General features: G+C 40.0%; 3 protein-coding genes and 1 pseudogene across 3 annotated transcripts; 1 reads left to right on the top strand and 3 right to left on the bottom strand.

The window, feature by feature from the left end:
• Window positions 1-648: 648 nt before the first annotated feature.
• Window positions 649-11,621, bottom strand: pfkfb1 (6-phosphofructo-2-kinase/fructose-2,6-biphosphatase 1). Its single transcript, XM_076098454.1, has 14 exons — window positions 11,526-11,621; window positions 6,793-6,918; window positions 6,519-6,615; window positions 6,325-6,391; window positions 5,386-5,460; window positions 5,013-5,069; window positions 4,794-4,915; window positions 4,454-4,661; window positions 3,628-3,774; window positions 3,319-3,423; window positions 1,863-1,992; window positions 1,703-1,765; window positions 1,554-1,618; window positions 649-1,301 (listed from the first exon to the last, which is right to left on the bottom strand). Exons 1-14 carry the CDS (start codon window positions 11,578-11,580, stop codon window positions 1,242-1,244), a joined length of 1,377 nt encoding a protein of 458 aa, XP_075954569.1. The 5' UTR covers window positions 11,581-11,621; the 3' UTR covers window positions 649-1,241.
• Window positions 11,622-14,803: 3,182 nt separating this feature from the next.
• On the top strand, window positions 14,804-16,414 carry LOC142956711 (UDP-glucuronosyltransferase 2B20 pseudogene; annotated as a pseudogene).
• Window positions 16,415-17,837: 1,423 nt separating this feature from the next.
• Window positions 17,838-19,901, bottom strand: LOC142949877 (P2Y purinoceptor 1-like). The gene has a single exon (XM_076091739.1). The coding sequence runs from the start codon at window positions 19,018-19,020 to the stop codon at window positions 18,016-18,018; it is 1,005 nt and encodes a 334-aa protein (XP_075947854.1). The 5' UTR covers window positions 19,021-19,901; the 3' UTR covers window positions 17,838-18,015.
• A 4,131-nt stretch (window positions 19,902-24,032) lies between these two features.
• On the bottom strand, window positions 24,033-25,333 carry LOC142956729 (P2Y purinoceptor 1-like). Its single transcript, XM_076098465.1, has one exon. It carries the CDS (start codon window positions 25,221-25,223, stop codon window positions 24,279-24,281), a length of 945 nt encoding a protein of 314 aa, XP_075954580.1. The 5' UTR covers window positions 25,224-25,333; the 3' UTR covers window positions 24,033-24,278.
• Between the last annotated feature and the right edge of the window lie 1,288 nt (window positions 25,334-26,621).

The following is a 26,621-nucleotide window of genomic DNA, read 5'->3' on the forward strand; positions in this document are numbered from 1 at the left end:
TGTAGAGTCCAAGGTGAAGTGGTCTCACGTTGTCCAGCGGGACTGAGGTGGCTCGTGCAGTAGGACGCTGTGCACATACCTCACATTTTACACAAGTTATTTAGTGCAAGGGGCAGTCTTTCCCCTCCCTCACCAACGCCTTAATTTAAACGGCTCAACTGCAGTGAGAATAAAACGTGTTCTGATAATCGTTAAAAATCCGTCAGATGTTGAGGAAAAAAAATGAAAAGATGGCGAAGTCAGAAAGTTGCGTGAGTCCCGCTCGGTTTGAAGAGAGCAGCCCCCAGCTTGCATTCATGCATACTGGAAATTTCGCGGACTGCTGCCACCGAGGGGCACGAGAAAACGAGGGGTTATTAACCCTTGCTCGGCTATTTTGGGAAAATACCCCGCTACCAAAACACCTCCCGTCCTCCTCCCTGTAGGAGTGTTCCTAAATGTTCCAGTCTGAGCTTCATTCCTTAAATTACTCCCAAATGCGAGTTTTCATCTCGCTTCAGAGCTCTTTCACAACGACCCATTATTGTCTGAATGGAACAGTACATTGGTCTGTTGTGGAATCAGTTTGTTACATTTAAGTTGAGCTTCTTCATGGGAGAGCTAACAACACAACAGAGCTGCCAAACAAACACAAACAGGACTTGTAAAGTGGATTTATTTTCCCAGCAACATCTTGGCTGCTTACTTTATTTATTTACAATATTTCATTAAACACTGCCTGCAGTTTGGTGTCATATCCACAACAGTCAAGTGCCCAAATCAACATGTCTTGTTTGTTTGGGTGCTGTCCATGGTGCTGATCCCCACCTTTATAATTCAATTATCAACAACACATTATCTGTGCAATGACAACCTCACCACAACCCTTTAAGTGTTTTCCTCTCAGCTTTAAAACAAGGTGCATTATTATTGTCTCTATTTGTAAACAATGTGACAATATACAAAAAAGCAAACTCTAGTCAGATAAGACACAGGAACATGTCAGTCATGTTTTAAACATTATCTCCAGCTATGTCCTGCTCAGTCAGTGCAGCAGGAGTCCATGGTGCTTCTGTACCGATTTGTTTCCATGTAGCTAACATAGTTCCATTTCTACCATCTAGACTCCTCCTGCCTTTAGAGTCATCTGTTTTCACACAATCAACCTTTCACTGGAGTGCATCTCTAATATTTAGTGAAACTAATATGTGGCAACACGTTTCGTTTCACGTGATTGTAGTCCTTTCCTCACAGAACTGCATTTAAGCGTGGTCAGGAACAGTCAGCAGAGCCTCCTCTTGGTTTCTGTTGACGTCCACATTCTGCAACGACAGCAACACCACTTCCATAATAACCATTGCTACATACTAATTCTGAGCAGGTTGTTAGTATATGAAGGGTTCACACTGGAAAAGTGACACCATGCAAAATAAAGTACATACTTTTGCATATATTAATTTCATCAGTACCTACTGTACATATTACTGTCTGCCATCAGATGTATGTAATGTACCACAGAATAGTTGGCAAAGCTAAGTATCTATTATGACAAATGTGTGCTTGTGGAAACTCACCACTGGCCTCTCTCTGTGTGTGTTGACTGCTTCAATATTGAGGAAACATGACTCAACTTTACAGCCTGAAATAGAGGAGAAAGTCAGACTGTCAGGGAGAGATTTCCAGAGATACGGAGCTGTCACACTCTAAAATGTTTACCACCTACCGTAAGCTACTGGTGTGAGTTTGAGCACTGTGTGAAGGGGGCATCTCAGATAAGGTAGCTCATCTTCAGAGGGGGAAAAGAAGAGTATTAAGAGTGTTTGTGTTGAAAACAACATCATATACTATCGTGTCAAGGTATTTGTAAGCCTGGATTTCTGTACCTGCAGGTTTGTCTACAAAGTAGGCCAACAGGCAGCGAAATACGGCTTGGTGACAGACAACCAGAACGTTTTCCTGCCTCTCCAGCTCCATGATCACCGGCTCTAGACGATGTACAAGGTCCTCATAGGACTGGACAAGAGACAAAATAATTGAGGAGTTTATTAATAATTTAACCAAACTTATTCTATCCTCTCAGTCCATAAATCCTTAAGTGCAAGTACACTGTTCTCTTATAATTACTGTGTAACAGGATACATATAGGTGTGGGAAGTGCCCTTTGAGCAAGGCATACTTGTTTTGTCTTGTCTATGAAGCTACAGCCAAATAACGGTTAGCTTAGCTTAGCACAAAGACTTGAAACAGGGGGAAACAGCTAGCCTGGTTCTATCCAAAAGTAACACAACAAAACCCACCTTCCAGCACTTCTTCATTAATTAACACGTTATATCTCATTTGCAGTGATGGAAAGTAAATGTATATATTTGTATATTTACTCAAGTACAGTATTTAAGTACCTTTTTGAGGTACTGTAACTTTAGTTGAGTTTTTGGAATTTTATGCTTCTTTATACTTTTACCCCACTACATTTCCCAGGCAAAAATTGTACTTGTTACTGCAGTACAATAGACCTGATTATACTTGATTTAATTAATGGTTACTTCACAGATCCAAAGCAATAATACTAAATACAATCAGCAAACAAATGATATTATATTATTATAAATCTAGCCTCTCAGCAATATACACATTTGTTGAAATTATCTCCACCTTTACCAGCTGCAACATTTAAGTATACAGCACATAAATAATTATAACCCAATAATATAATATATATTTTTCTTAAATGGGTCATTCTGCATGATGAGTACTTTTACTTTTGGTACTTTAAGAATATTTTGATTCTAATAATTATGTACTTTTAATTGAGTCAAATTTTGAATGCAGAACTTTTACTTGTAACATATGTGGTATTGCTGCTTTTACTTCGGTAAAAGACCCGAGGACGTCTTCCACCACAGCTTGTTTGTTTAATACGCTGACAAATGCAGTGACTTCCTGGAGGGTTGTCATCACTGTGAGCTTGCCAGTCATGTCATAGTCCTGCACATAACCCCTCATAAAAATACAACTTTGTTATCTCTGGAGTTTGAACACAGCCGGGCGAGCTGTTCACCCTCGTTTCCAGTCTTTATGCTAAGCTTAGTCAACCGTCTGCTGGTGGAAGCTTTATAGTTCACAGACAAACATCCTAGTGGTATCAATCTTCTCATCTAACCCTCAGCAAAATGTTGCGCTGTTCCTGACCCTAACTGCCAAAACTGCTCTCGTGGACTGTAGTTGAACTGGGCAGCTCAGGTGTGAACGTGTGTGTTCCTGAAAAACTCCCAGTGATACTTCAATGGTTAAATACAATTTTAAAAACAAAATTCACAGTGTATTCAGGAGAGTACTTACCTCGCCCTTTGGGTAACGATAACGATACTTGTCCTGGTCTCTCAGTGCAAACTCGTCGGGGAAATTCTCCTGAATCTCTTCGTAGGTTAGCTCCTCACATACACCCTTAGTTAGAAAAAGTAACTTGAACATAACCGAATGAACAACAGCTGATCTTCTGGCTTTGAAAATCTAAAGTCAACCTAAATTATTTGGAGATTGAATGCTCTTTGTCCGATAACGTTTTGAAAGCATCACCTATAAATATAAAATTGGCCTTGAATGTGTCTTTCGTTTGAAGGATTATGAGGATGAAGAGATGTAACTCACAGCGTCTATCTCATTGAGGGCCTTCCACTGTTCGTACTGGACTCCCAGAGCTTCTGCAGTCTGGATGGTCCTCTTCATGTGGCTCGTCCACACCTTCAATTGGCTGATATTCTGACTTCTGATGAAGGTCGCCAAGGCATTGGCATACTGCAAACAATTAGTGCAATTTGTACTCCACGAACTCGATCTGTATACTACAGTGGTGGAATATAACTAAGTACATTTACTCAAGTACTTTTCTTTGCATGCCAGTTCAGATTTCCGGCTCTACTATATCTCAAAGGAAAATATTGTTATTTTTACTTCACTACATCTATTTTATAGCTTTGGTTACTAGTATATTCACAAATTAATATTTTTGTACAAAAAAAAATATGAACCGCTAATAAAGTACGATGCTTTATCATAAATAAAACTACCCACCAGTATGTACAAGTAAAGCTGAATTAATTAAAGCTTGATTAATCAAAGACTATTTTCATAATTGTAATTTTTCATGCCAAAACAGTTCATCGTTCCAGCTTTTACAAATGGGAAGATTTACGTTTTTTTCCTTTGATTTGCTTTTTATGTATATTGAATCATTTTGATGTTTGGAGGTGTCATTCTGGGTTTGGGTCTGGATCTTTCAGAATTTTTACAAACCAAACCATGAATCGATAAATGGAGAAAACAATCACCAAATTAATAGTTCAAAATGAGCTCCGTCTCAACCAACTACAACAGTGAAATCCTGCTTTTACATTAATGCCTGAGAAATAATAATCTAATGATAGAATATACCGTATATATATATATATATATATATATAGTGTAATCTACTCACCTTCTGTCCTCTCGGGGAGAGGCCTGAATCTCCACCAATGCGCCCTAACAGGTTGAGTTCGCTCTCTCCGTGGCGGCTCAGGTAGATGCATCTTGGTGTGACATGGATGTTCATGAGGTAGTAGACTATCCTGCTTTGAATGTGGTCCTGGACCTGGTTCACCAGGTATCTACTGCCCACGTCGAAGATCTTGATATAGGAGAGCTTCCTGTTCAAAGTCAGCATTGGAGAAAAGGCAACTATGAAATGAATCTGTTGGAAATGAAGGGGGAGAGACTATCCTGTGCACCATTTAGTTTCTTATTAATCTCACAGGAAGGAAAACCTTATGGGACTGTACCTGTCTTTCTCGTCGTGTATGGGCATGTAGCTGGCCCTGTAACACTCAATGCGCTGGCTGAAGTCTTCCAAGGCCTCATCTATGTCACGATCCACGTAATCTGGACTCCCAAACTTTACTTGCTGGAAAAGAAAGACAGCTTTAGAAATTTGTTGAGAACACTATATCCCTTCAGCCTCCGCAAACATTTACATAAAAAAAAAAACATCCTCGACTGACCTTAATATTCTCTGCAATGATTTTTGGGTCATCACAGATTGACTCCACAAAGAACACCTGCACACAAGGAGTCATTTAAAAGTACAGATGTATTATAATACTGTGAAATATATACCCTTTTCCCACCTTGTGACCTTGTGTTTGTGTTTTTAATCTCATCCTAAAAGCAATAGTTTTACAGTTTTTGTTTTACCTTTGGATAGAGCCAGGCTAGCTGTTTCCCCCTGCTTCCAGGCTTGATGCTAAGCTAAGCTAATTGCTTCAAATTGAAGAGACCCGTATGATAATGAATACTAATATTCTCATCTATCTCTCGGCAAGAAAGCCGATTGGCATATTTGCCAAAATGTCCAACTTCCACATGCATACTCACTTTGTAGCCTCTCTCCTTTGCATAACTAAGGATGACTGCCCTCCTCTCCCTGGTGGTGTTGGTAGCATCAAATACCTAGATGGGACAGAACGTAGGTGTTATTGATCCATCCTAATATTGGTAAAGTACATTCATATTATTCATAATGATGGTTAACAATCAAGCACCTGAGTTATAACAGAACATATGTTGTCGCATACTTTAGACAATGTCACACTGTATATGATTTATAGATTACAATGCACAGATAAATATCATGTCTTAAACATGCTACACTGCCATGCAAAAGTTTGGGACTGCCTGCCACAAATTTTGATTCCTTACACTCAGATGGCTAAGAGGAAATGGACGTTATTTAGCATGAAGGGTTTGCAAAAAGAAAGTCATGTTTTGTACATGGAGAACAAAATGCTGTAAACTGGTTCAACGAGCCCTGAAAGGGCAGAAAGAGACAAAGATCCCTCTGAGCAACAGTTGAATAAGAAAAGAAGAAATCATCAGACGATGGTAAAAGAAACTGGAAGCTTCGCATAAAAATATGTGCAGATTTAAACAGGAACAAGTTTCATGTGCACGACGCTCCAAAAATACTGGGTCCAACAATTCCCATGATGCAACTTAACAATGCCTTTCATTAGATCTTGCCTTCTGGGTAAATATCTCTGTCTTATAAACTCCCCACCCACAGGCTTTCTGATATAAATTCGTAGTCTCCAAATCCAAACTCTAATGATAAAATCCCTTTGACTTCATCAGGGTTATCCAGAGAAGACATTATACAAGAGATTTAATTGGCTGAGTGGTACTCTCCAGACTAGTAAACTGGTCTTTATGTGTAAAATCTGTGCCACTTTAATCTCAGTGATAACCGAGGAAATTAAGAGTAAAACACACACGATACATAATTAGAGGGACAGTTTCAGTTGTCCTCTTACTCACGGCTACTTGTCCCTGTTCCTTTGAGAAGTAGGCAGCGACGTCTTTGAGGGCAGCCGTTGCACAGGCCCTGAAAGAGAAGTTACACTCGTACAGGCAAAGGAGCAAAAACTGCAAAAATATGAGTGAATGGTGAATCCGGCAAGAGAAATGACAAATCAGACCACATAAAGCTAATGATAACTAATTATACTTACTTGCGGATCCTCATGGCCTCCTCATTGTCAGGTTTAAAGAACTCAAAGTTCTTATAGATCTTGACAGCCTCTCTTCGGTACTGGCCTATGTTAAACACTGGTTGGATTAAGAAACAGAGAGGTTTAAAAAATAGTTTCCCCCTAAGAGCAACAAAAACTTAAGGCATTTCAACGTGTGATGATTTTATATTTTAGTTAACATTGAAACAGTCAATTCCTTGTCTCTGTCATACATTTTTTAAATCGAAATTCAAGGATTGACTTGAATACTGACTTTTTGTAGGCACTCCGATCCAGTTCAGGTAGTGAGTGAGCTTCTTGGAGATGTACGTCTTCCCTCTGGCTGGCAACCCCACCATCACAATCATTGTGGGAGAGTTACAGAACTGAGGCACCGAGGCTGAGATGAAGACAAACGCACGATAACATAAAGCAATAGTTACTGAATGCTGCCGATGCTGAAATTGAAACGGTGTTGTTGCGAATCACTCAGCAGAAGATTATTAAGCCTCGTGTCCTACGGGTTAAATGAGAGTCACGTACAACTCTGTGAGGCTCTGTGCTGCAGGACATGTGTTGAGCGTGCCACTGCCAAGGTAATCTTCATTAAGAGAGAGAATAAGAGCTCCAAGGTGCAGCTCAAATGTCTGCAAACTAGTGTTGTGAGTCACACGGCTTATCTGCCCGTCTTTGGCAGCGCCTAACACAGGAACCTGTCCAACCAACCACCAACAAATTGACATCATCACTTAAACAAGACATAAAAATAATATCATTTGCAAATAGTCAAATGCACCCTTAAAGATGTGTAACACAACGTTTACTAAACGGATGCTTGTCCTCCTCCTCAGGTAGAGTCACATCTTAGAAACAACCAGAGCAGCACAGTGTACTGCGCCATATGGCCGACAATCACATGAGGAAAACCCTCCTAATCTCCCAGTGTGTTAAAATGTCAGTGTCTTCACTGCAGGTGTTTCATCTCAGCTCAACTCAACCAATGTTCCCAATACAACACCATTATTCTTCAAATCTAAGGATTTGGTTCAGACTGTCACTACACTACAAATATTTGATAAGTTAAGAAAACAGAGGCACCGTTATAAAACGACCTCTGATATAAATCAGCATTCTCTGCTCAGAAATTTCCAAACAAACCTGCCAGAATTTTAAAGAGTTTGTGTATCTCTTAACCAGTCATGACCGAGTTCTTCCATGCTTGTCTCAAAAAAAGATGCCCGTTATCTATAAGGCAGACTGCAGGGTCGCTTGCCAGTTAGCTGTGCCCCCCAAAACAACCCGGATGGCCCGTGAGAGTCTATACAGGGACAGGGAGAGCATCCAGGCGGTTCGATTATGAATGGAGTATGCTGCGTCAGCAAAATGCTCAAAGGCCGACGTCAGACACTGAACAGAGAGCCAACTAAGACCGGGCTTGGTCCAGCTCGGCTGTCATCCCATGACTGACTCCTCTTTGTCTCTCAGACTGCTGCCTGCATCCCCCCCGAACCGGACTGAGCTCAGTCCTGAAGGATTCAGAAGTATAAAACACACCTGCGACTGTTGGAAGTGTCTAAGCAAACACCAAAGCTTCATCTGAAACAAGAATGAGTTAAAGTAGTGGCACAACAAACAGCAGCAAGACAGAATAGATCATGTTTCTTTCTTGTATTCAGCCTGAGTCAGGGCTTTCACTGCACTTACATCCTCTCCTGCGGTTCAGGTTGCAGCCCATCAATGGCACCCAGATCTTGAGCAGAGGAGTCTGGGTGAGTTTTTTCTGCTCTGTGTTGATCGTGAGAGCCATGGGGCCTGAGTGACGACTGAGGCTCTGTGATCTGTGTGCAATTGTGTGCTTCACTGAGCACTACCTACTGCAGGTCAGCTGACTGTTTCTAAGGAGAAGTACTTGGTAGGCAGGAGGGGGGGGGGGGGGGGGGGGACCTGAGGCCATGCTGCTTGCCTGCCTCTCAGTCTGTTTCAAGATTTAAAAACAGGCCCGAGGGGAGCTGCCAAAATCTCTGTGAGGTCAGACGGCAGAGAACCATTCACGTCCACCATCCTGTACATCTGTTGTGGTGACACAGCTGGAGCAACAGCGAGTCATCTGACATAAGTATAACAGAGGTGGGAAGCTCTCTGGAATTCAGATGAGCACAGTTGGTACTGAACAAGCTGTTTGTTTGTAACTGGTAAGTGTAGAGTGGTGATTTTCCTTTCTTACCACTAGAGGGCGGTTTAAACCTAAACGTAAATCTGGGATACTGGAGGAAGGGTCAATTATTGCTGAGGACATTTTGAAATGTGTGCATGTGGAAACTGGGCTTTTCTAAATTCATCTAATTGGCTAATTCACCTCAGTAAATCTGCCATTCATGAAGTACCACAGTATAGATAGGCCTATACTTAATTGCAAGTAAAATAACAGCTTTTAAAATTTGAATGCGGTCAAAAGTACTCATTCTGTACATTTGTTCCTTTTAGTGAATATATCTCGCACTACTCTACTACTTACAAAAAGCATTTAAATGGAGGTAATATTGACTACTTTATGTACTGTTGGGTAGTTTAATCTATAGAAATACATCATCTTTTACAAACTGTTCATATACAAACGTAAACAAAATGCTCCTCTGAAATGTATGAAATAGCACAAAAAGTTATACCGCAAAACTATACTTAAAAGGTGCTAAATTCCAAATCCAGAGCATTAATAGCTCAACAGCAACTATTTGAAATGTAAAGATACAGTGGAGAGATGTCTACCTGACCAGTGAATGAAGTCGCTCTCCACTGTGTGTCGTTATCTGAACTTCTCCTTGCTTTGTTGAAATAGCCAGGACATCAGCGCATACAAGTGAGTCTGTCGCGAGCTAATTGCTACTCTGCCTTGTGCTCATTCAGCAGTTACCACTGATGACGCATCTTGAACGTAATGCCCATCCTCCGGTTCCCCCCCGGCTAAATACTGTTAGCTCTGTTGCTGTTGTTTGCTAGCCGCGAGCTCAGCCGTCGCCATGTTGAGAGCCATGTGGAGGCAATCCCTCTGCTCTTTAAAGGAATAGTTCAAGAATAGTTTGACATTTCTGCTTAATCGCTACTGACGGACCAGATGAGAGGATCAATACCACTCATGTCTGTTTCATATGAGGCTACATTCAACAGCTGGTTAGCTTAGCTTTGCAGACTGGAAACAACTAGCCTGGTTCTCATCAAAGATAACAAAATCTGAATCTAAAGCTCAATACTTAACATGCTTTGTCTCGTTTGTTTAATCTGTCTTTATGCTAAGATAACCAGCAGCTGATTGTAACTTCACATAAGAATGGCATTGATAGTCTCATCTAAATCTCTGCCAAAAAGGGAATAAGCATATTTCTAGAAATGTCAAACTTGAAGTACAGCAACAATGTAATTTGATGTCTCCAGAGACATCAGCTCTCTGAGCAGACAATCTTCCAAACCAGACAAATACTTAAAATCAGTTGCATCTTTTTTTTTCTGTGTATAACATAAGAAACGTATCCTGCCTGATCCCAAAAGAAAGGGTCACTTAGGGCATAATGTCAAACCTTAATGTCACTCTTTCCATTAAGCTCAAACACGGATAATCATCAACCTGATTTTGGCCAAAGTTCAAAGTCTAACAGGCAGTTGCTCTTGGGCAGTGATTAGCAGGGCAGTGATAGCCATGATGGCCAGTGTTTCCTGTTTTGGCATGAGCTCGACCATTTAGAGGAGGTACTGTATGTTAATATAATGGGTGTTTGTCTGGAAGGAGCTCAGCATGTCCTCCCAAACAACAGCCACAGAGGGATTGAAGTTGCGGCTCTTCCTACTGCTCTTCCTCTTCCTCCTACTGTGTGTGTGTGTGCTGACACACACACACACACACACACACACACACACACACACACACACACACACACACACACACACACACACACACACACACACACACACACACACACACACAGACAGTAGTTTACTTTGAGTCAAAAACACTATCCTGCTGGCCCAAATACTCACTGGAGCACCAAACGTGGATTAATCCACAGTTAAATATAGTCCAACGAATGCACCTTTTACTCCAGTTTTAGTAACTTTTTATCAAAACTACAGCGCCCGGCTTTTTGAGGAAAATGTTTTACAAATAAAACACGTATTTGTGACCAAATTTGTTTTAGTTTTTTTTTTTTAAGTTTTACAGAACAAATGGGCTTTGTGCTGAGTTTGTGGTGGTGGAGGGAGCTGCAGCAGCAGCATGAGTATCAGCAGAGTTATAGTGATCAGTGTTAGATTATAACAAGCCACACTGCAGTCTCTTTCTTTGGCAATCAGCTTGCAGAGTCTTATCTTTATGTGTTTTTGTTTGAGGCGAGTTGCAGGACCTGGTTTGAACACAAAGTGTGACAAAAAGTCACATTGTTATCAAACAAAAGCAAGTGAGGGGAATATAGAAAAGAAACAATGAAGTCCATCAAATGGCCGGCAACTCTCTTGACTTTCTGTCTATTTCTTACTATTTCTATGTACCTGTGCAGTTGCTTCACTAAAGAATGGATGTTACTGCATTGCTGCATAAAGCTAACACTCCATGGCACACGTCTGTTTTTACTAGCATATCATATCTGTGTTGCACTCACTCCGTCTGAACATATCTATGGCCTCACTACTACTGTGTGATATGGTATCACCCAGTAGTATTAGCAAGTGCTCTTTAGCGAAAGTCAAAGTACTCATTCTGTACATTTGTTCCTTTTAGTAAATATATATCTCGCACTACTCTACTACTAATACTGATACAAACAGCATTTAAATGGAGCTAATACTGTCTACTACTGAAGTCTATTTTTACTCGCAAATCATGTCTGTGTTGCACCAACTCCGTCTGAACATATCTTTGGCCTGCATGGATCACATAGTAGGACAAGCCTTGCGGCAGCGTGTCTTCCAGTGTATTGTTTTGGCATGCGCTCTGCAGAGGTAGTTCATCTGTGAGCTCACCTGCGCTGTCACATCTGCGTCTCATCCTCACATGTTCCAGCTGGGGAAACTCCATTTCTGCCCTATTCTCCAATGAAGAAACCAGCAGAGCAGCTAAAGACCATCAACACACTGGATTAAGAGGTCAGTGGCAACAGGACTTTTAAAAGAAACTAAACCCCTCTGCCAAAGTATTCTCAACCCACCCCCAACCAGCGGAGCCCTCTCTTTTCACGTCACATGTGACATATGATAGTAGCAGACTGGGCTTGTCCTTTAATGTTTGCCAGGTCCGAAGTTCACAAGATACACACAGGGCGAGGGAGAAGCTTCACTCAAGAGGGCGAGTCCCAACATGTGCAAAGGTCGGCAAGAAGCTGATTGCCGTCGCAAGGGAAGACAACATTCACACTTACAGACCACAATTACTCACAGTGCATGTTTGATGAACAGCAGTGAGGGAACTGTTGTCAGCTGTGCGTGTCAGTAAATGGAGAGGGGGTTATTTGAGATCAAAACCAAAAGGTCAGGTTCAGATATGACTTTGAAGTGATGCACTGCATCTTCATAGTAAAGTACAGATCCATGGTGACTTTAATATACAGTATATACTGCCCTTGTGAGACATATGGCATGTCCCAAATCCATACTACATACTAATTATTTACAGTTCATACTAGTTTTTACAGTATACTGTTCAAGCAGTTAGTGTACAAAAAAACGTTTATCATTTTATACAAACAGGAAATACTACAATATGACATCAGATTTCAATCAAATGACGATAATATTGTGACAAAATAAAGTGAACTCACAGCAGACAGCATTCATAATAAATATGGTCTATTTTTAAAACAGACGTCAACATGTTTGTCCTACGATTGACAAGATCCTCTTGACAAGATCCTCTTTCTGAAACAATTTATTACCATCTGTGATCAACTCCCTAATTTATTTGGTGCATTAAGAGTGTGCATCAAACTGTCTGGTTTGAATATACTTCATTTTCTCACTTATCCTGTGCGAATACACCAAAAACATGCTTAGAAATAGTGACATCATTAGAGGCAAATTATGAGCTCTTTTCTCTTGAGCCACAAAAGGCGTCTCTAGAACTTTCTTCACATATGCAGTCGTACTCCCCAACACCTATGAATATACTTTGATGTGGATGATGGATCAGTGGAGTTCCCCTTTAAATTGTTTTTCAAAAATGAACCTTCAATTAACTATGTTGGTGGTGAATGAATCCCTCTTTGGCATGTCTTTAACAATAACCACCCAGACCTTTGTATAACATGTGGTTCAAAGCAGAGAAGGCTAAAGTTACCTGGTCAGCCAGACTCAAAGGTCATCCACAGACATATGGGGACATTCTACTGATTACCTAGAGTAGGAACTAAGTCACAAGTCAAACTCTTTGACAAAGAAACATTGTTTTGACCCCAGTATAAACAAATCAACTACATAGATTTTTCTTCACTTTTGTGTATGTGTGGGGAGGAAAGAAGTGAGAGGAACGATATCTTGAGAGATATATATGACTAAAATAAGTATTGGTGTGCAGTGTTAGGGTAGAAATTACATTGTTGTTGGGATTGAATGCATCAGACCTGTTAGCACCTCTTTCTTATATATATATGTGAAATTCTACATTCCGGAAGTTTGTGAAATTAGATCGGATGATCTTTGGTGCAGAGAAGCAGAACATCCCGAACTGGGGGGTAAAAAATGGGCGGAGGGTTTAGAGGAGACCTCTGCATGGTTGCAATTTGCTTGGATAAACAGGCAGGAGAATGGTTCAGTCAGGGAAACGTAAAGTTATACATTCACTTGCATTTTGAACAGCAGCTCAGCAGGTCAGATCATTGACTGGACACTGGATTCTCTTAGGTCCGAGTGAGAAGTCTGAGGTGAGGAGATATTTCACTAACAAACTGTGTGTTGCTGCATGAGAGCTCCGTTTGCTTTTTTCTTGTTATGGACAATGTGTTTTTTCCTCTTAAGATTGTTCAGGCCTGTCTATTTTTTATATAAGACGTTGCATCTTTATTGTAACATTGTAACAAACTACTGATGCTAAGAATAATATCACTTGTGTCGAAAGATTCAAAACCACCAATTTGTAAATCGTTCATGTCCCATTTCGTTTTAAATTTCATCTCAAACTGAATCTACAGTAAACCACAGTCAAGTAGGGCATCAAAGGTTTTGCTGTATCCTGTGTACTGCATTTTGCGATGGTGTGTGTTTGTGACCTAAATTACAGTTTGAGATGGTATGATCATTTGCAGACAAACCATTCAGACCAGATGAATCATGGATTTGATTTTGGACATGCATTTTTTTGTCATGTTACATCTGTTTGCTTTAACTTGAGTCTCCTTATTTTAATATTTTACATTTAATTACGTGCTTGGCACACTGTTAAGACTTTGCAACAATACTTCATGCTTAGATAATACATGGCACTGATGCATGACACTTTGAAGCATCATGTGCACAAGGACTTTGACTTGGTTAATTAGTGCTGAACATAACAGTTCCAGCGAAAAGAGAAAAAAAAAAATGAGACACTGAACAAAGAGCAAACTGCAGCAGATGGTCATAAAGAAAATATAGACTGAGGCGGAAGACTGAACATACCAAGCATAGATTCAAAAATATTTGTTTTGTAGATGTAGAGTTGGAAACATTTGAGAGGCATTGGCAGAGCAAACATTTGAAACATGGGCTTCATTAGCTATTTGAACAAGGTCTACAGGGCTTTTTTATCCTCTTTAGTTCATTGTTTTTGTTTTTACAACCTGCATATTTACTGAATTGGTTACAGCAGCAGCAGGAAGCTATTTAAACCCTCATCCAACCAACATATTCAAAGAGTAACTGCACACTTAAAACATGATTTCTAAGCTAAAAACTAAAAACTATGACTGCACTGTGATGATCAATGCTGGTGCTAATATTGCCATTTTTTAACAAATTTATAAAAATCGGCATTTCATGCTTGAATATGGCTCAAAAAGCAATCTACTGTTTCATGCTAATGTTACACTGTTTACATAAAATGAGTGGAACAGAGGGCTGGTGGCTGTAAATTCATCAAATTCAGTGCCCCATGCCACATGGCTACTGTCGTTGCCATATTTGTTGACACAGCGTCAAGGCTTTTTTGTGTGAATAATAAATGGTCACTTTCATGACAATATGAGCGATAACGTGTGGATTTTATCTGCAGCTTGAGTAAAGTATGAACTGCAAATATTTGTTCAGTAAAGTTATGTGTCTCCCCTACAGTGATGAGGTCATATCCAGCTCTGGCATTCCTCCTGCTTTTTTCAGCTACTCTGTCCTCCAGCTGCGATGGTGGAAAGGTCCTGGTTTACCCCGTAGATGGGAGCCACTGGCTTAACATGAAAATCCTGGTGGAGGCACTTCACTCTCAGGGCCATCAAATCACGGTACTACGTTCCTCCACCAGCTGGTACGTTTCTGAATTCTCACCCCATTACACCTCCATCACCATCACCCAGGAACAGACCCAAAACGTAGAGAGCCAAGACTTCATGACGTCTTTCTTGAAGAGGTCAATAGAGATCCGTCGAAATAAAGGCACAATATGGGCATTTGTGGAATTTTATAGGCACCTTTTCAACATGATAGGGGAGAACCAGAAAGTCGTGGCAAAACTGATCGTCCGCATCTTTGAGAATAAGACACTAATTAAGGAGCTGAAGGAAACTGGATACAACATTTTTCTGACTGACCCGGCATTTCCAGGTGGAGTGCTGTTGGCACACCATCTCCAGCTTCCCCTGGTTTTCAATGTGCGCTGGCTTTTCAATGGCGAGGCCCACTTCGCCATCGCTCCTTCTCCTCTTTCCTACGTCCCCCAATTGTTTACTGACAACTCAGACAAGATGGACTTTTTCCAAAGAATCAATAATGTAATTTGTCAAGGTATATTGGCTTACATGTACTACTTTGTCTCAAATCCGCCTTATCAGGCTGTGTGTGATCATTATTTTGGACCTGATGTCAGCGTCATGTCCCTCATGCAGGGAGCTGATCTCTGGCTAATGCGGGTTGACTTTATATTCGAGTTTCCTCGTCCCAGCATGCCCAACATCGTCTACATTGGAGGCTTCCAGGGTAAGCCCTCCAAGCCCCTTTCATCAGATTTAGAGGAATTTGTGCAGAGTTCAGGTGAACATGGGGTGGTTGTCATGACTCTGGGGACCGTACTGAGCGACCTCGGCCCGGAGATATCGGAGATCATCGCCTCAGCATTTGCCAACATCCCTCAGAAGGTCGTGTGGAGACACATCGGGAAAAGACCCATCACTCTGGGAAACAACACCATGTTGGTTGAATGGCTTCCTCAAAACGATATACTAGGTCACCATAAAACCAAGGTTTTTGTCACGCATGGGGGTACTAATGGAATTTATGAGGCCATCTACCATGGTGTCCCAGTTCTGGGCATTCCTCTCATCTTTGACCAGTATGACAACGTGGTGCGTCTGAAGTCCCGGGGAGTGGCTGAGATTGTTGAAGTGACAACCTTGGATGTTGAATCTCTGACAAGTTCCCTGAAGAATATTCTAGACCCAGAGAAGCCATACAAACAGAATATGCTCAAACTGTCACAGCTTCATCATGACAAACCAATGAAACCCATAGACAGCGCCATTTTCTGGATGGAGTTCGTCATGAGACACAAGGGCGCAGCGCATCTGCGCACTGAATCATATAAGTTGCCATGGTATGCCTATCACTGTCTAGATGTGATGGCAGTCTTTGTAGCATTTGGTGTGCTGATCATCGCATTAGTTTGGGTTTTCTGTAGATGTCTCATAAGATGTTTGATAAGCACCATGAAGACCACATCCAAGTCCAAGAATGAATAGATAACCTCATGAGGAAGCAAGCTGGAGACTGTTGATAAGAGTGTGATGAAAAAAGATTTGTAATTTATAGTGGTACAGAATCTGCTGAATAACAACAGGAACCAATATACAGGGTGTACATGAATATATTAGTGCCTGTGTCCATATAGTGTCTTTCTGGCAGAAAAGGCGAGTGCTTCATCCAAGTATTTTATCGAAAAAGGGCTCTAAGAGAGCAAAGAGCACCAACAGGAGATGCTGGCCCACATTGTTTGTATGGATGAGGATGCTTAATTTGACAGCCATAACGTTAGAGCAAGGAGAAAAAAAAGGACTCTGGCTGCTGTGCTTTTCCTCTAGGTGGCTGCATGCAGCCGCATACGCTCTCTCCTCATTGAAAACAATTGAAAAAAAGACACTGGTGCTTAGAAAGAAACGCTATATGGATGCAGGATCTAAATGGGAAAGTGTTGGAAATTCTAATTTTACAATAGCTTTTAAGTTTTCAAATTATTCGCACTATTATCTACTGAACTGTCTTTTTTTTGTCAAAAAAAACCAAACAAATAATGTTGTGATCTTTGCATATTTCACGTAATGTACAGTGATTGAAGTGCATCATGAATTAGTTTTAAAATCTTGTGTTTTTTTCCTTTTCTGGTCACTAATTATCATTAGTTTATATGTTGCAATGCCTGTGAAAAGTCACAAATCACATCTGACGAGCTTGCTGGAGTCGTCATCTGAGCTGGGAAGGAATATTCTCCTTTCCGTGAAGGTAAACCAGAGGGTCGAGAGCACTGTTGTTCAGACACACAAGGCCACGAATAATCTGAAGAGCAATGTAGAATCCATTCAACCACTCACTGCATATCCTCCATTTAAATAGATCTCTTGACCAGAGATTGAAATTGTTTCAACACAATTAAAAACACAATGAGCCTCACTGTTGCACTGCGTGACGTGTTCCTTCATTAACATGAACACACACACACGCACGCACACACACACACACACAGTAGTTTACTTTGAGTCAAAAACACTATCCTGCTGGCCCAAATACTCACTGGCGCACCAAACGTGGATTAATCCACGGTTAAATATAGTCCAACGAATGCACCTTTTACTCCAGTTTTAGTAACTTTTGATCAAAACTACAGCGCCCGGCTTTTTGAGGAAAATGTTTTACAAATAAAACACGTATTTGTGACCAAATTTGTTTTAGTTTTTTTTTAAGTTTTACAGAACAAATGGGCTTTGTGCTGAGTTTGTGGTGGTGGAGGGAGCTGCAGCAGCATGAGTATCAGCAGAGTTATAGTGATCAGTGTTAGATTATAACAAGCCACACCGCAGTGAAAGAAGCTCTTCTGAAAGACAACAGAGACACATCGAGAGCTGGAGTTTATCTTAATTGCCTTTTTTTATTTGCAAAATGTGTCAACATGTTGTACCTTAAGATATAAAAAACAATATTACTGTACAGCAAAAATAATATTTAAGGCAAAAAAAGCAAAATGTAAGAAAACAACTAACAACTTCATACACACTGCAGTCAATTCACACCACTTGTTGTGATGGACAGCTGCATGCCGTTTGAGCTAAATGTTATTTAACAGTTAATGTTAACGTCTTAACTCTAATTCAACTTCATCTGCAGCTTGTGCCACAGGCACACAGCCGGAGTTTGCTGGATTCAAGCGGCTGAATATCTGACGAGCTTGCTGGAGTCGTCGTCTGAGCTGAGCAAGAATATCTTCATTTCCATGGAGGTAAACCAGAGGGTTGAGAGCACTGTTCAGACACACAAGGCCACGACTTATCTGATGAGCAATGAAGACTCCATTGAACCACTCGCGGCATATCTTCTGTCTGGACAGAACTCTTGACCAGAGGTTGAGGTTCTTGAATACATGATAGGGGACGTAACAAACAGAGAAGAGGAGAATCAAGATGCACAACAACTTCAAGCATCTCTGTTTCAGTACCTTGTCAGTGGTTTTTGTGCGGCAGAGAAAAACAATCACATGTCCATAGCAGCCCAGTGTGATGAGGAATGGGATGCAAAACCCAGTGACGGTCCTTCCAAGGCTGTAGTTCAGGTAATCCTCAACATATTTGTTGTTGGTGGTCTCATAACATTTCCCAAGCTTGTTTCCGAATGTTTTGCTGTAGAACATGTCTGGAAGACTTTGAACGCTCACCAACAGCCAAACCATGACAGAGATCCCCACAGAGTGGGTGACAGTTATTCTTCCCATCACTCTCATTGGATGGACAATAGCCAGGTACCTGTACACACTGATACAAGTAAGGAACCCAACGCTGCCATATAAATTCAGGTTGAAGCAGAATCGTGTTATCTTGCAGAATGCATCTCCAAAGATCCATTTACTCCTCATGAAGTAGTACACCACCAAAAATGGGAGCGTGAGCAGGTACAGAATATCTGTAAGTCCGAGGTTGAGAACAAAAACATTGACGTTACCCAGTTTCTTCCAGTTCTGCAGCAAAGACTTCAACCCCCATCCATTAGCTACCAGACCAAGGATGAAGACTAAGATGTAAACAGGAGGCAGAAATCTGTGCTCGAAGTCAAAGCTGACACGAGTACAGGAAGATTTATTCATTCTGTCTTCTGGAACGACGTTAGAACAAATCTTTCCGTCTGTGGACTGTCTGGCTTATGGTCGAAGAAAACTTCCTGTTTGAAACACTGCTGTCTCAACTGCAGACGTGAGATTACAATAATATCTATGTGCAACATCTCCACCGGTGCACGTGTTATTTGTCACTAAAGAAAAAAAAAAAGCAGACTTTTTTATTGAAGATAGTTTTAAAATTCATATGGCAGTGAACAGACAGTGAACATGATCTGCTAAACTGTCAAATGTTTTTCTTCCAGTATGTCCCTTATGTAGAGTATCACTTTAGCACACAACAGGTACAAGATATTATTTATGAATTAACAATTTAGGTGACGCAGGAAAGTGTCAACCTTCACACAAATGAATGGATAAGAGTCAGAAAAAACTCATCAACCCTTTTTTTATTATCATTTTGATACTTTATTCATTGTTCATCTTTTATGGCTCACTGATTCACAAAAAACTAACACCATTGATAAAAGCTTATTGACTATGCAAACTTAAAAAAAAAAAACACTTAAAATATTATAAAATATATACATACACATAGAAAAACAGTGCAGGAGAGTTTGGAAGCTGAAGACTTGTATATATGGTGTAAATAAGCAAACTGCAAAGTCAAGAGTCTACAGCCACACCAGCTGCTCTGTGAGGCTGTGATGCTCATTATAAAGAATAAAACACAGATAGATGAAAGTCAAGGTCCCAAGTATGTTTCTGATGCTTAGCAGTTGCAAGGTTGATATACAAATTGGCCAGAAGGTGGTGTCAAGTTCAAGGGTTTAAGCTAACTTATATCAGAGGTTTGTCAGGTTATGAGCTCAAAAGTGACAGATGTGTGCGCGGCAGTGCAACGTTGTTGTTTTTAATTTGTCTTGTGCGAGGGTGCAGGTCATTATATGTAGTTTTGAGTGAGTATATATATATATATATATATATATATATATATATATATATATATATATATATATATATATATATATATATATATATATATATATATATATATATATATATATAAATAAACATTGATCTTACTTGAGTTTATTCCCAACTAACTCATGACACCACACAGCATTCAAAAGTCTCCCTCTAATTAACTACAAGTCAGATAATTCAAACTGTACTTACTTTACAGATCACAAAAGAAATTAGTAAAACACATTCATAAACAATTAACATAATAATATTACAAATTATATTTGAAAAACGAATCATTAACTTGTATAAGTCCTTCATCCTTCCCTCTAAACTGCACACATATAAGCCTAATATTGACGTGTCGATTACAGTACAATTCTTAACATGTGACTATTTTTCTTGTGTTAAACTTCATCTGTGATCTGAGCCATGGGCACACTATCAGAGTTTGCTGGAGCGGCTGTCTGAGCAGAGCAATGCTTAACACTGTTGATAATTATGAATGTGAGTTCAGCTCAGCCTTCAACAAAATCTCCCCCATGAAACTCTTTGGTAAACTTAGCACCATAGGCTTGAGTACCTCACTCTGCAACTGGTTGTAAGACTTCTTCACAAACAGACCCCAGACAGTTGGGATTGGCAGCCACACCTCCTCCACTCTAGTGTTGAAACCCCCCCCCCCCCCCCCCCCCCCCCCCCCCCCCCAGGGCTGTATGCTCAGCCCTTTCCTGTTTCCTGTTCACACTGTACACCCACGACTGCTACACCCAAACATGAAGAGAACTCTGTGGTGAAGATTGCAGATGACACCACCGTCATCAGCCGGATTACAAACAACAGTGAGACTTCATATACAGAGGAAATCAACAATCTTGCAGAGTGGTGCTCAGAGAACAACTTACTGCTCAACATCAGTAAAACCAAGGAGCTGATTGTTAATTTTAGAAATAAGGAGGCGAAGACACTCCATGTTTTCATCAAGGGAGCTGAGGTGGAGGAAGGCTTTAAGTTCCTGGGTATCAGCATCACAAACAACCTGACACGGTGATCACACATCTCCATCCTAGTGAAGAAAGCTCATAAACGTCTGTATGCCTTAAAGAAACTCAAGAAGACAAAATTCCCGTGCCATGTTCTTGATACCTTTTAGAGAGGAGCAATAGAAAGCATCCCGACTGGAAACATTACAAACTGGCATGGGATGTGCACGGCCCAGGACAGGGGGGCTCCACAGCGGGTGATTAAAACCGCCCAGAACATCCTTGGCACCCACCCCAGCCACAACCTGTTCACCCTGCAGCTGTCTGGAAAGAGATACTGAAGTATCAGTTTCCGTCCCACCAGACTTCAGAACAGCTTACTTCCTCTGGCTGTCAGACTCCTTGATTTATCCTCCACCCTCCACATGTGGTATAGTTTTCTTTTTGTGTGTGTGTTTCTGTGCTATGTTGTGTAGAAAAAGAACATAATGCTATTTGCATTATGTTGTGCAACCCTGTTAAGGAATCACATTAAAATAACCGTGTAACCTTGATTATAGCCCCAGGCAACATGATGAGCATGTGTTATTTAAACACACTCAACACTTTTAACATTTCACTTGTTTACAGTCCTGTTATCTGTTTGTTGTGCACTTTATTTTATATTCTACTGTAAATTTAATATGTTTCTATTTCTTGCACTGTGTCGATTGTTTAATGTTATTGTTTATTGTTAAATGCTATGCACCACCCGCCATGACAAATTCCTTGTAGGTGCAAACTTCCTTGGCAATAAACGGTTCCGATTCTGATTCTGATTCTGAACAAGAGACAGACGAAAGGAAAACGCCAGCTTTGTGTGGACTGGAGCCAAAACAGAGTTCTCAAACTAGTGAGTGTGACACACTTTACTGCCCCAATGAGGTGTGTTGAAAAAATAAATCAGCACAAAAAGTGATCGTTGAACCACCAGCACATAACTACTTAATATATGAAAGACTACCCTGTACAATCTGAGAATCCTGTTTTGGAGCCAACCCAATAAATTACCTTCTGAATCAATAACTTCCAATACCTCATTTACCACACTCTTCCACGCACACAGCGACTCTGCGACTCAAACATAATGGCCTTCCAAATAAAATGATAAGATGCGTGGGTTGGGAGCCGAAGACAAATTGCTGCTTGTGTAAGCTACCGAAATAATACACACATTCAATGTTGGTACTCACCAATCCATGACATGTCACCTCTAGCATGGGCAGAGGAAAGATGCAGAATGGGAGAGAATGGCAGCAACAGTTCAGACCGAAGCTGCAGCAGGTGGGAGACATCTGCTCCTCACAGGAGAACTTCATGGTCTTTTCTGTCAAATGAAAATGTCTCCTCAGTTACTAATGCTAACAAAACTAGATAACACCAGTGGTCAAATGTAACCAAGTACATTTACTCAAATACTCTACTTTTCCTTATTTCAATATATAATATTTTGATTTATTTGAAGTAACATTACTTGTTCTTTAGTAATTCCATTTTATGCTACTTCATACTTCGTCTCCACTACATTTTGGATGCAAAGGTTGTACCCCAAAAGCTTCAGTTACTTTGCAGATTTGGATTATCATTATAATATATAAATCACCTACAAATTATGATATTTCTAGGGACGGGTATTGGAAATTAGCAGTAGCTAAAAATGATACATTAATTGGAAAACTGTTGAAGGTAATGAAATATATTACAAACGAAGTTACCCAGCAGTAGAAAAAGTAATTAAAATGAGCCCCACCTTTACCAGCAGCAACATTAAACTGATGAACACATTATCTGATTCTGAAATGATTTATGCATTCTGTCTCACTAACGTTACTTTAAGTATATTTTGATGCTACTTTTGCACTTTTACTTAGTTAAGTAACTTTACTTTTACTTGAAAAGAGTATTTTTTTAGACCGAAGCATTTCTACTACTTCTACCAAACACACTCTTTTTACATTCAATACGCAGCAACACATGCTGCTCAGTCTCACTGAGGACTGTGCTAATATCGCTATCACGCTAATTGCAATTGATTTTTTTATTTTTTTCAAACTGCATCGAATCGGCCCAGTAATACGTAAACATGCGCATGTATTTACCTTCTAAAGATAGACTACATGTCCCCATCCAGGTGTTGTAACTCTGCGTTGAACCAGTTTAGCGACATACTCAGTGGGTATTTGGTGACGTCTACAATGTTTACATGACTGCGCCTGCGTGTGATTGGCCAGCGGCTTCACGCCCCTCTACCTTCGATGGCAGGTGAACGTTTATGACAACAGGTAGTAATTATGAATACATAAATGTAAATACTGACCATATTATGTTTTAAAGGGTGTAAACTGTGAGATAGCCACGTTACTTTTTATGTGCATAGCAAACAAACTGTATTTAAAATAACTTATTAAAACAGAGCATTTATCTGACATTCACTTGTTTTGAATTCATCTATTTGAAATTGCCACAGTTTAGAAATACGATGCAAAATAAATTTAATTAAAGTATGTCTATCAAAAGTAACAGTACTCATTATGCAGAAAGGCCCATTTCAGAATAATATAAATTACATTCTAAATGGATTGGGTTATAATTATTGATGCATCAATGTGTTCATCATGTTACAGATGACATGAGCTCATTTTAAGTACTTGATATACTACTTGGTAGGTTATATATAATAATATATAATAATGTATTAATTGATCATCAGTAAGTAAGTGATGAAATATATGAAGTGCAGCAAAAAGTAAAATCTTTGGCGCTGATATGTAGTCAGTAAGTAATAAGTAGAAGTATAAAGTAACATTGAAACCCATAGTGCAAGAAACACAATTGTACTTTGTAGCCTACAGTACTTGAGTTTATGTATGCAGTTACATTTTAAAGATGAATTTATAGATAGCTTATTCATTTCTCTGTACAAATGAAAACACATTTGATTAAATCCATTTCCTTAACAACACAAAAACTGCTTTGGTGACCAATACAAGACTTCCCTAACATTTGAATTCATACACAGACACCACACAGACCAATAATTCACTGGAGGTCAGATAATTCAAAGTTTCCTTTACTGAACAGAGCATTAAAGAAATAATTGAGCACATTTATATGAAACAATTTACATAGTAATAATAATACAAAACCAATTAAAACAAGAAATTCTTCCTTCTAAACTGCACAACACAAATATGAACTCAATGTAGATGTGACAATCAGTATGACATTGATACATTGTTAAACACGTTAAACACGTTGCCCTTGTGCTTTACTTCATCGGTGAATTGAGCCACGGGCACACTAGAGTTTAATCAGTTGGCTGATCATCTGACGAGCTTGCTGGAGTCGTCGTCTGAGCTGAGCAAGAATATCTTCATTTCCATGGAGGTAAACCAGAGGGTTGAGAGCACTGTTCAGACACACAAGGCCACGACTTATCTGATGAGCAATGTAGACTCCATTGAACCACTCGCGGCATATCTTCTGTCTGGACAGAACTCTTGACCAGAGGTTGAGGTTCTTGAATACATAATAGGGGACGTAACAAACAGAGAAGAGGAGAATCAAGATGCACAACAACTTCAAGCATCTCTGTTTCAGTACCTTGTCAGTGGTTTTTGTGCGGCAGAGAAAAACAATCACATGTCCATAGCAGCCCAGTGTGATGAGGAATGGGATGCAAAACCCAGTGAGGGTCCTTCCAAGGCTGTAGTTCAGGTAATCCTCAACATAGTTGTTGTTAGTGGTGTCGTAGCATCTAACCGTCTGGTTTCCGAATGTTTTGCTGTATAACATGTCTGGAAGACTTTGAACGCTCACCAACAGCCAAACCATGACGGAGATCCCCACAGAGTGGGTGACAGTTATTCTTCCCATCACTCTCATTGGATGGACAATAGCCAGGTACCTGTACACACTGATACAAGTGAGGAACCCAACGCTGCCATATAAATTCAGGTTGAAGCAGAATCGTGTTATCTTGCAGAATGCATCTCCAAAGATCCATTTACTCCTCATGAAGTAGTACACCACCAAAAATGGGAGCGTGAGCAGGTACAGAATATCTGCAAGTCCGAGGTTGAAAACAAAAATGTTGACGTTACCCAGTTTCTTCCAGTTCTGCAGCAAAGACTTCAACCCCCATCCATTAGCTACCAGACCAAGGATGAAGACTAAGATGTAAACAGGAGGCAGAAATCTGCCTGTAAAGTCAAAGCTGATCTGTTGACAAGTTGTGTGATTCATTGTCCTCTCGACAGCAGTTAGTACAGTTCCCAACCTCGTGGAGTGTTGGATAGAATAGAAATAAATCACATTCGCAGGGGTTCAGAGAAGACTTCCTCTTTTCATTTCACAGCCTTCTTGCACCTGTTGGTATTGAGGAAATAACATGGGTTGGCTGGTTTGTCTGATTCTTTCTAACTGAAACTATAAAATGTAGTCATCTCATGCTGACACCCAGGGCTGACACCCATGCTGACACCCAGTAACAACTTAGACTATTACAGGTTTAAATGTGTGTGTGTGGCCTCACATGTAGATTTTCTTTATTTTTTCTGATGCCCTTAATGAAACTGATACTGTATATTATCAATACCATTACAGGGACTGTTGAATATAATATAATCCTATTGTAACATCCTATCGTAATGAAATCCTTAAGAATTAAGCTATCGCACTGTCCTCAGCAGTAGATTATTTTGTCCACTAGATGTCAGGATGTCTAACAAGGTCTTCCGGTCTGACTGAGTTACAGTGCATGCGTATGTGCAGAAGGCAGAAGTGTTAACTGAACAATAATTACTGATGAATGATGAAGTGAAGCGTTGGGAGAAGTTACAGCATGTACGACACGACTATATCAATCTGTGAATACTATAATAAGAAAAAATACAATTTAAAAAACACAACAATCATTGAGAGTAGAAATGCAGGACATTGAGACAAATTTCACTATACATAGGAGAGAGCTGTCCAGAATTATTTACAACAGAACGTAAATGAAGAAATAAGTGCAATGTCACGAGACTACAAACACACAAAAACTGTACAAGTTAAAAGTTGCATTGCTCACGTCAGAAAACAATATCTGTCAACACAAAGGCTGGAGTCAATCTGTGGCATACATTTTCATCAAACAAACATATTTTTAAATCATTGAAATTTGCTCTAAAAGACAAAGTCCTGTCCTCGGTCATAGTTTAGTCTTTTAGGTGAAAAAAAACTGTATTTGAAACCCGGGAAATTATGTTTCTTGGCCCAGATACAGTCATGAGGAATTACTCAAATGCAATTGGTCCACTTGCTAAAAAGATTTCCCCCAGTGTAAATAAAATACAATTTACAATAATCAGAAGTTAAATTCAGTCTAAACATCTGGAAAAAGCCAACCATGCTCTCATCTCAAGCAACACATTTTCTCTATCTTGACTAAAAATCATCCAGAACAAAATTACAACAACAAACTAACAAAATTTGAATATAATTCACAAATGATACCAGCTTTTGTTTCTCTCTATTGGCTCCCTGTCACAGGATGGATTTCAACATATTACTTTGGCATTACTTGACCAGGCACCTCTGGAATTAAAGGAGTTATTGTGCCCTTTGACCCCCAGGTGGAAAAGTCTCAGACAAGGCAAA

The sequence above is a fragment of the Anarhichas minor genome, unplaced genomic scaffold, assembly GCF_050575085.1.
Source record: "Anarhichas minor isolate MPS153535 unplaced genomic scaffold, ASM5057508v1 ptg000003l, whole genome shotgun sequence".
NCBI classification, from domain to species: domain Eukaryota; kingdom Metazoa; phylum Chordata; class Actinopteri; order Perciformes; family Anarhichadidae; genus Anarhichas; species Anarhichas minor.

Excerpts from the sequence above, each read along its gene's own strand:
- pfkfb1 (XM_076098454.1), bottom strand. The coding sequence starts at position 11,580 with ATGGAGTTTCCCCAGCTGGAACATGTGAGGATGAGACGCAGATGTGAC. Across the intron at positions 4,916-5,012 it reads TCATTGCAGAGAATATTAAG|CAAGTAAAGTTTGGGAGTCC; the intron begins GTCAGTCGAGGA and ends TTTCTTTTCCAG. Across the intron at positions 1,993-3,318 it reads ATCGTTACCCAAAGGGCGAG|TCCTATGAGGACCTTGTACA; the intron begins GTAAGTACTCTC and ends TCTCTTGTCCAG.
- LOC142956729 (XM_076098465.1), bottom strand. The coding sequence starts at position 25,223 with ATGAATCACACAACTTGTCAACAGATCAGCTTTGACTTTACAGGCAGA.
- LOC142949877 (XM_076091739.1), bottom strand. The coding sequence starts at position 19,020 with ATGAATAAATCTTCCTGTACTCGTGTCAGCTTTGACTTCGAGCACAGA.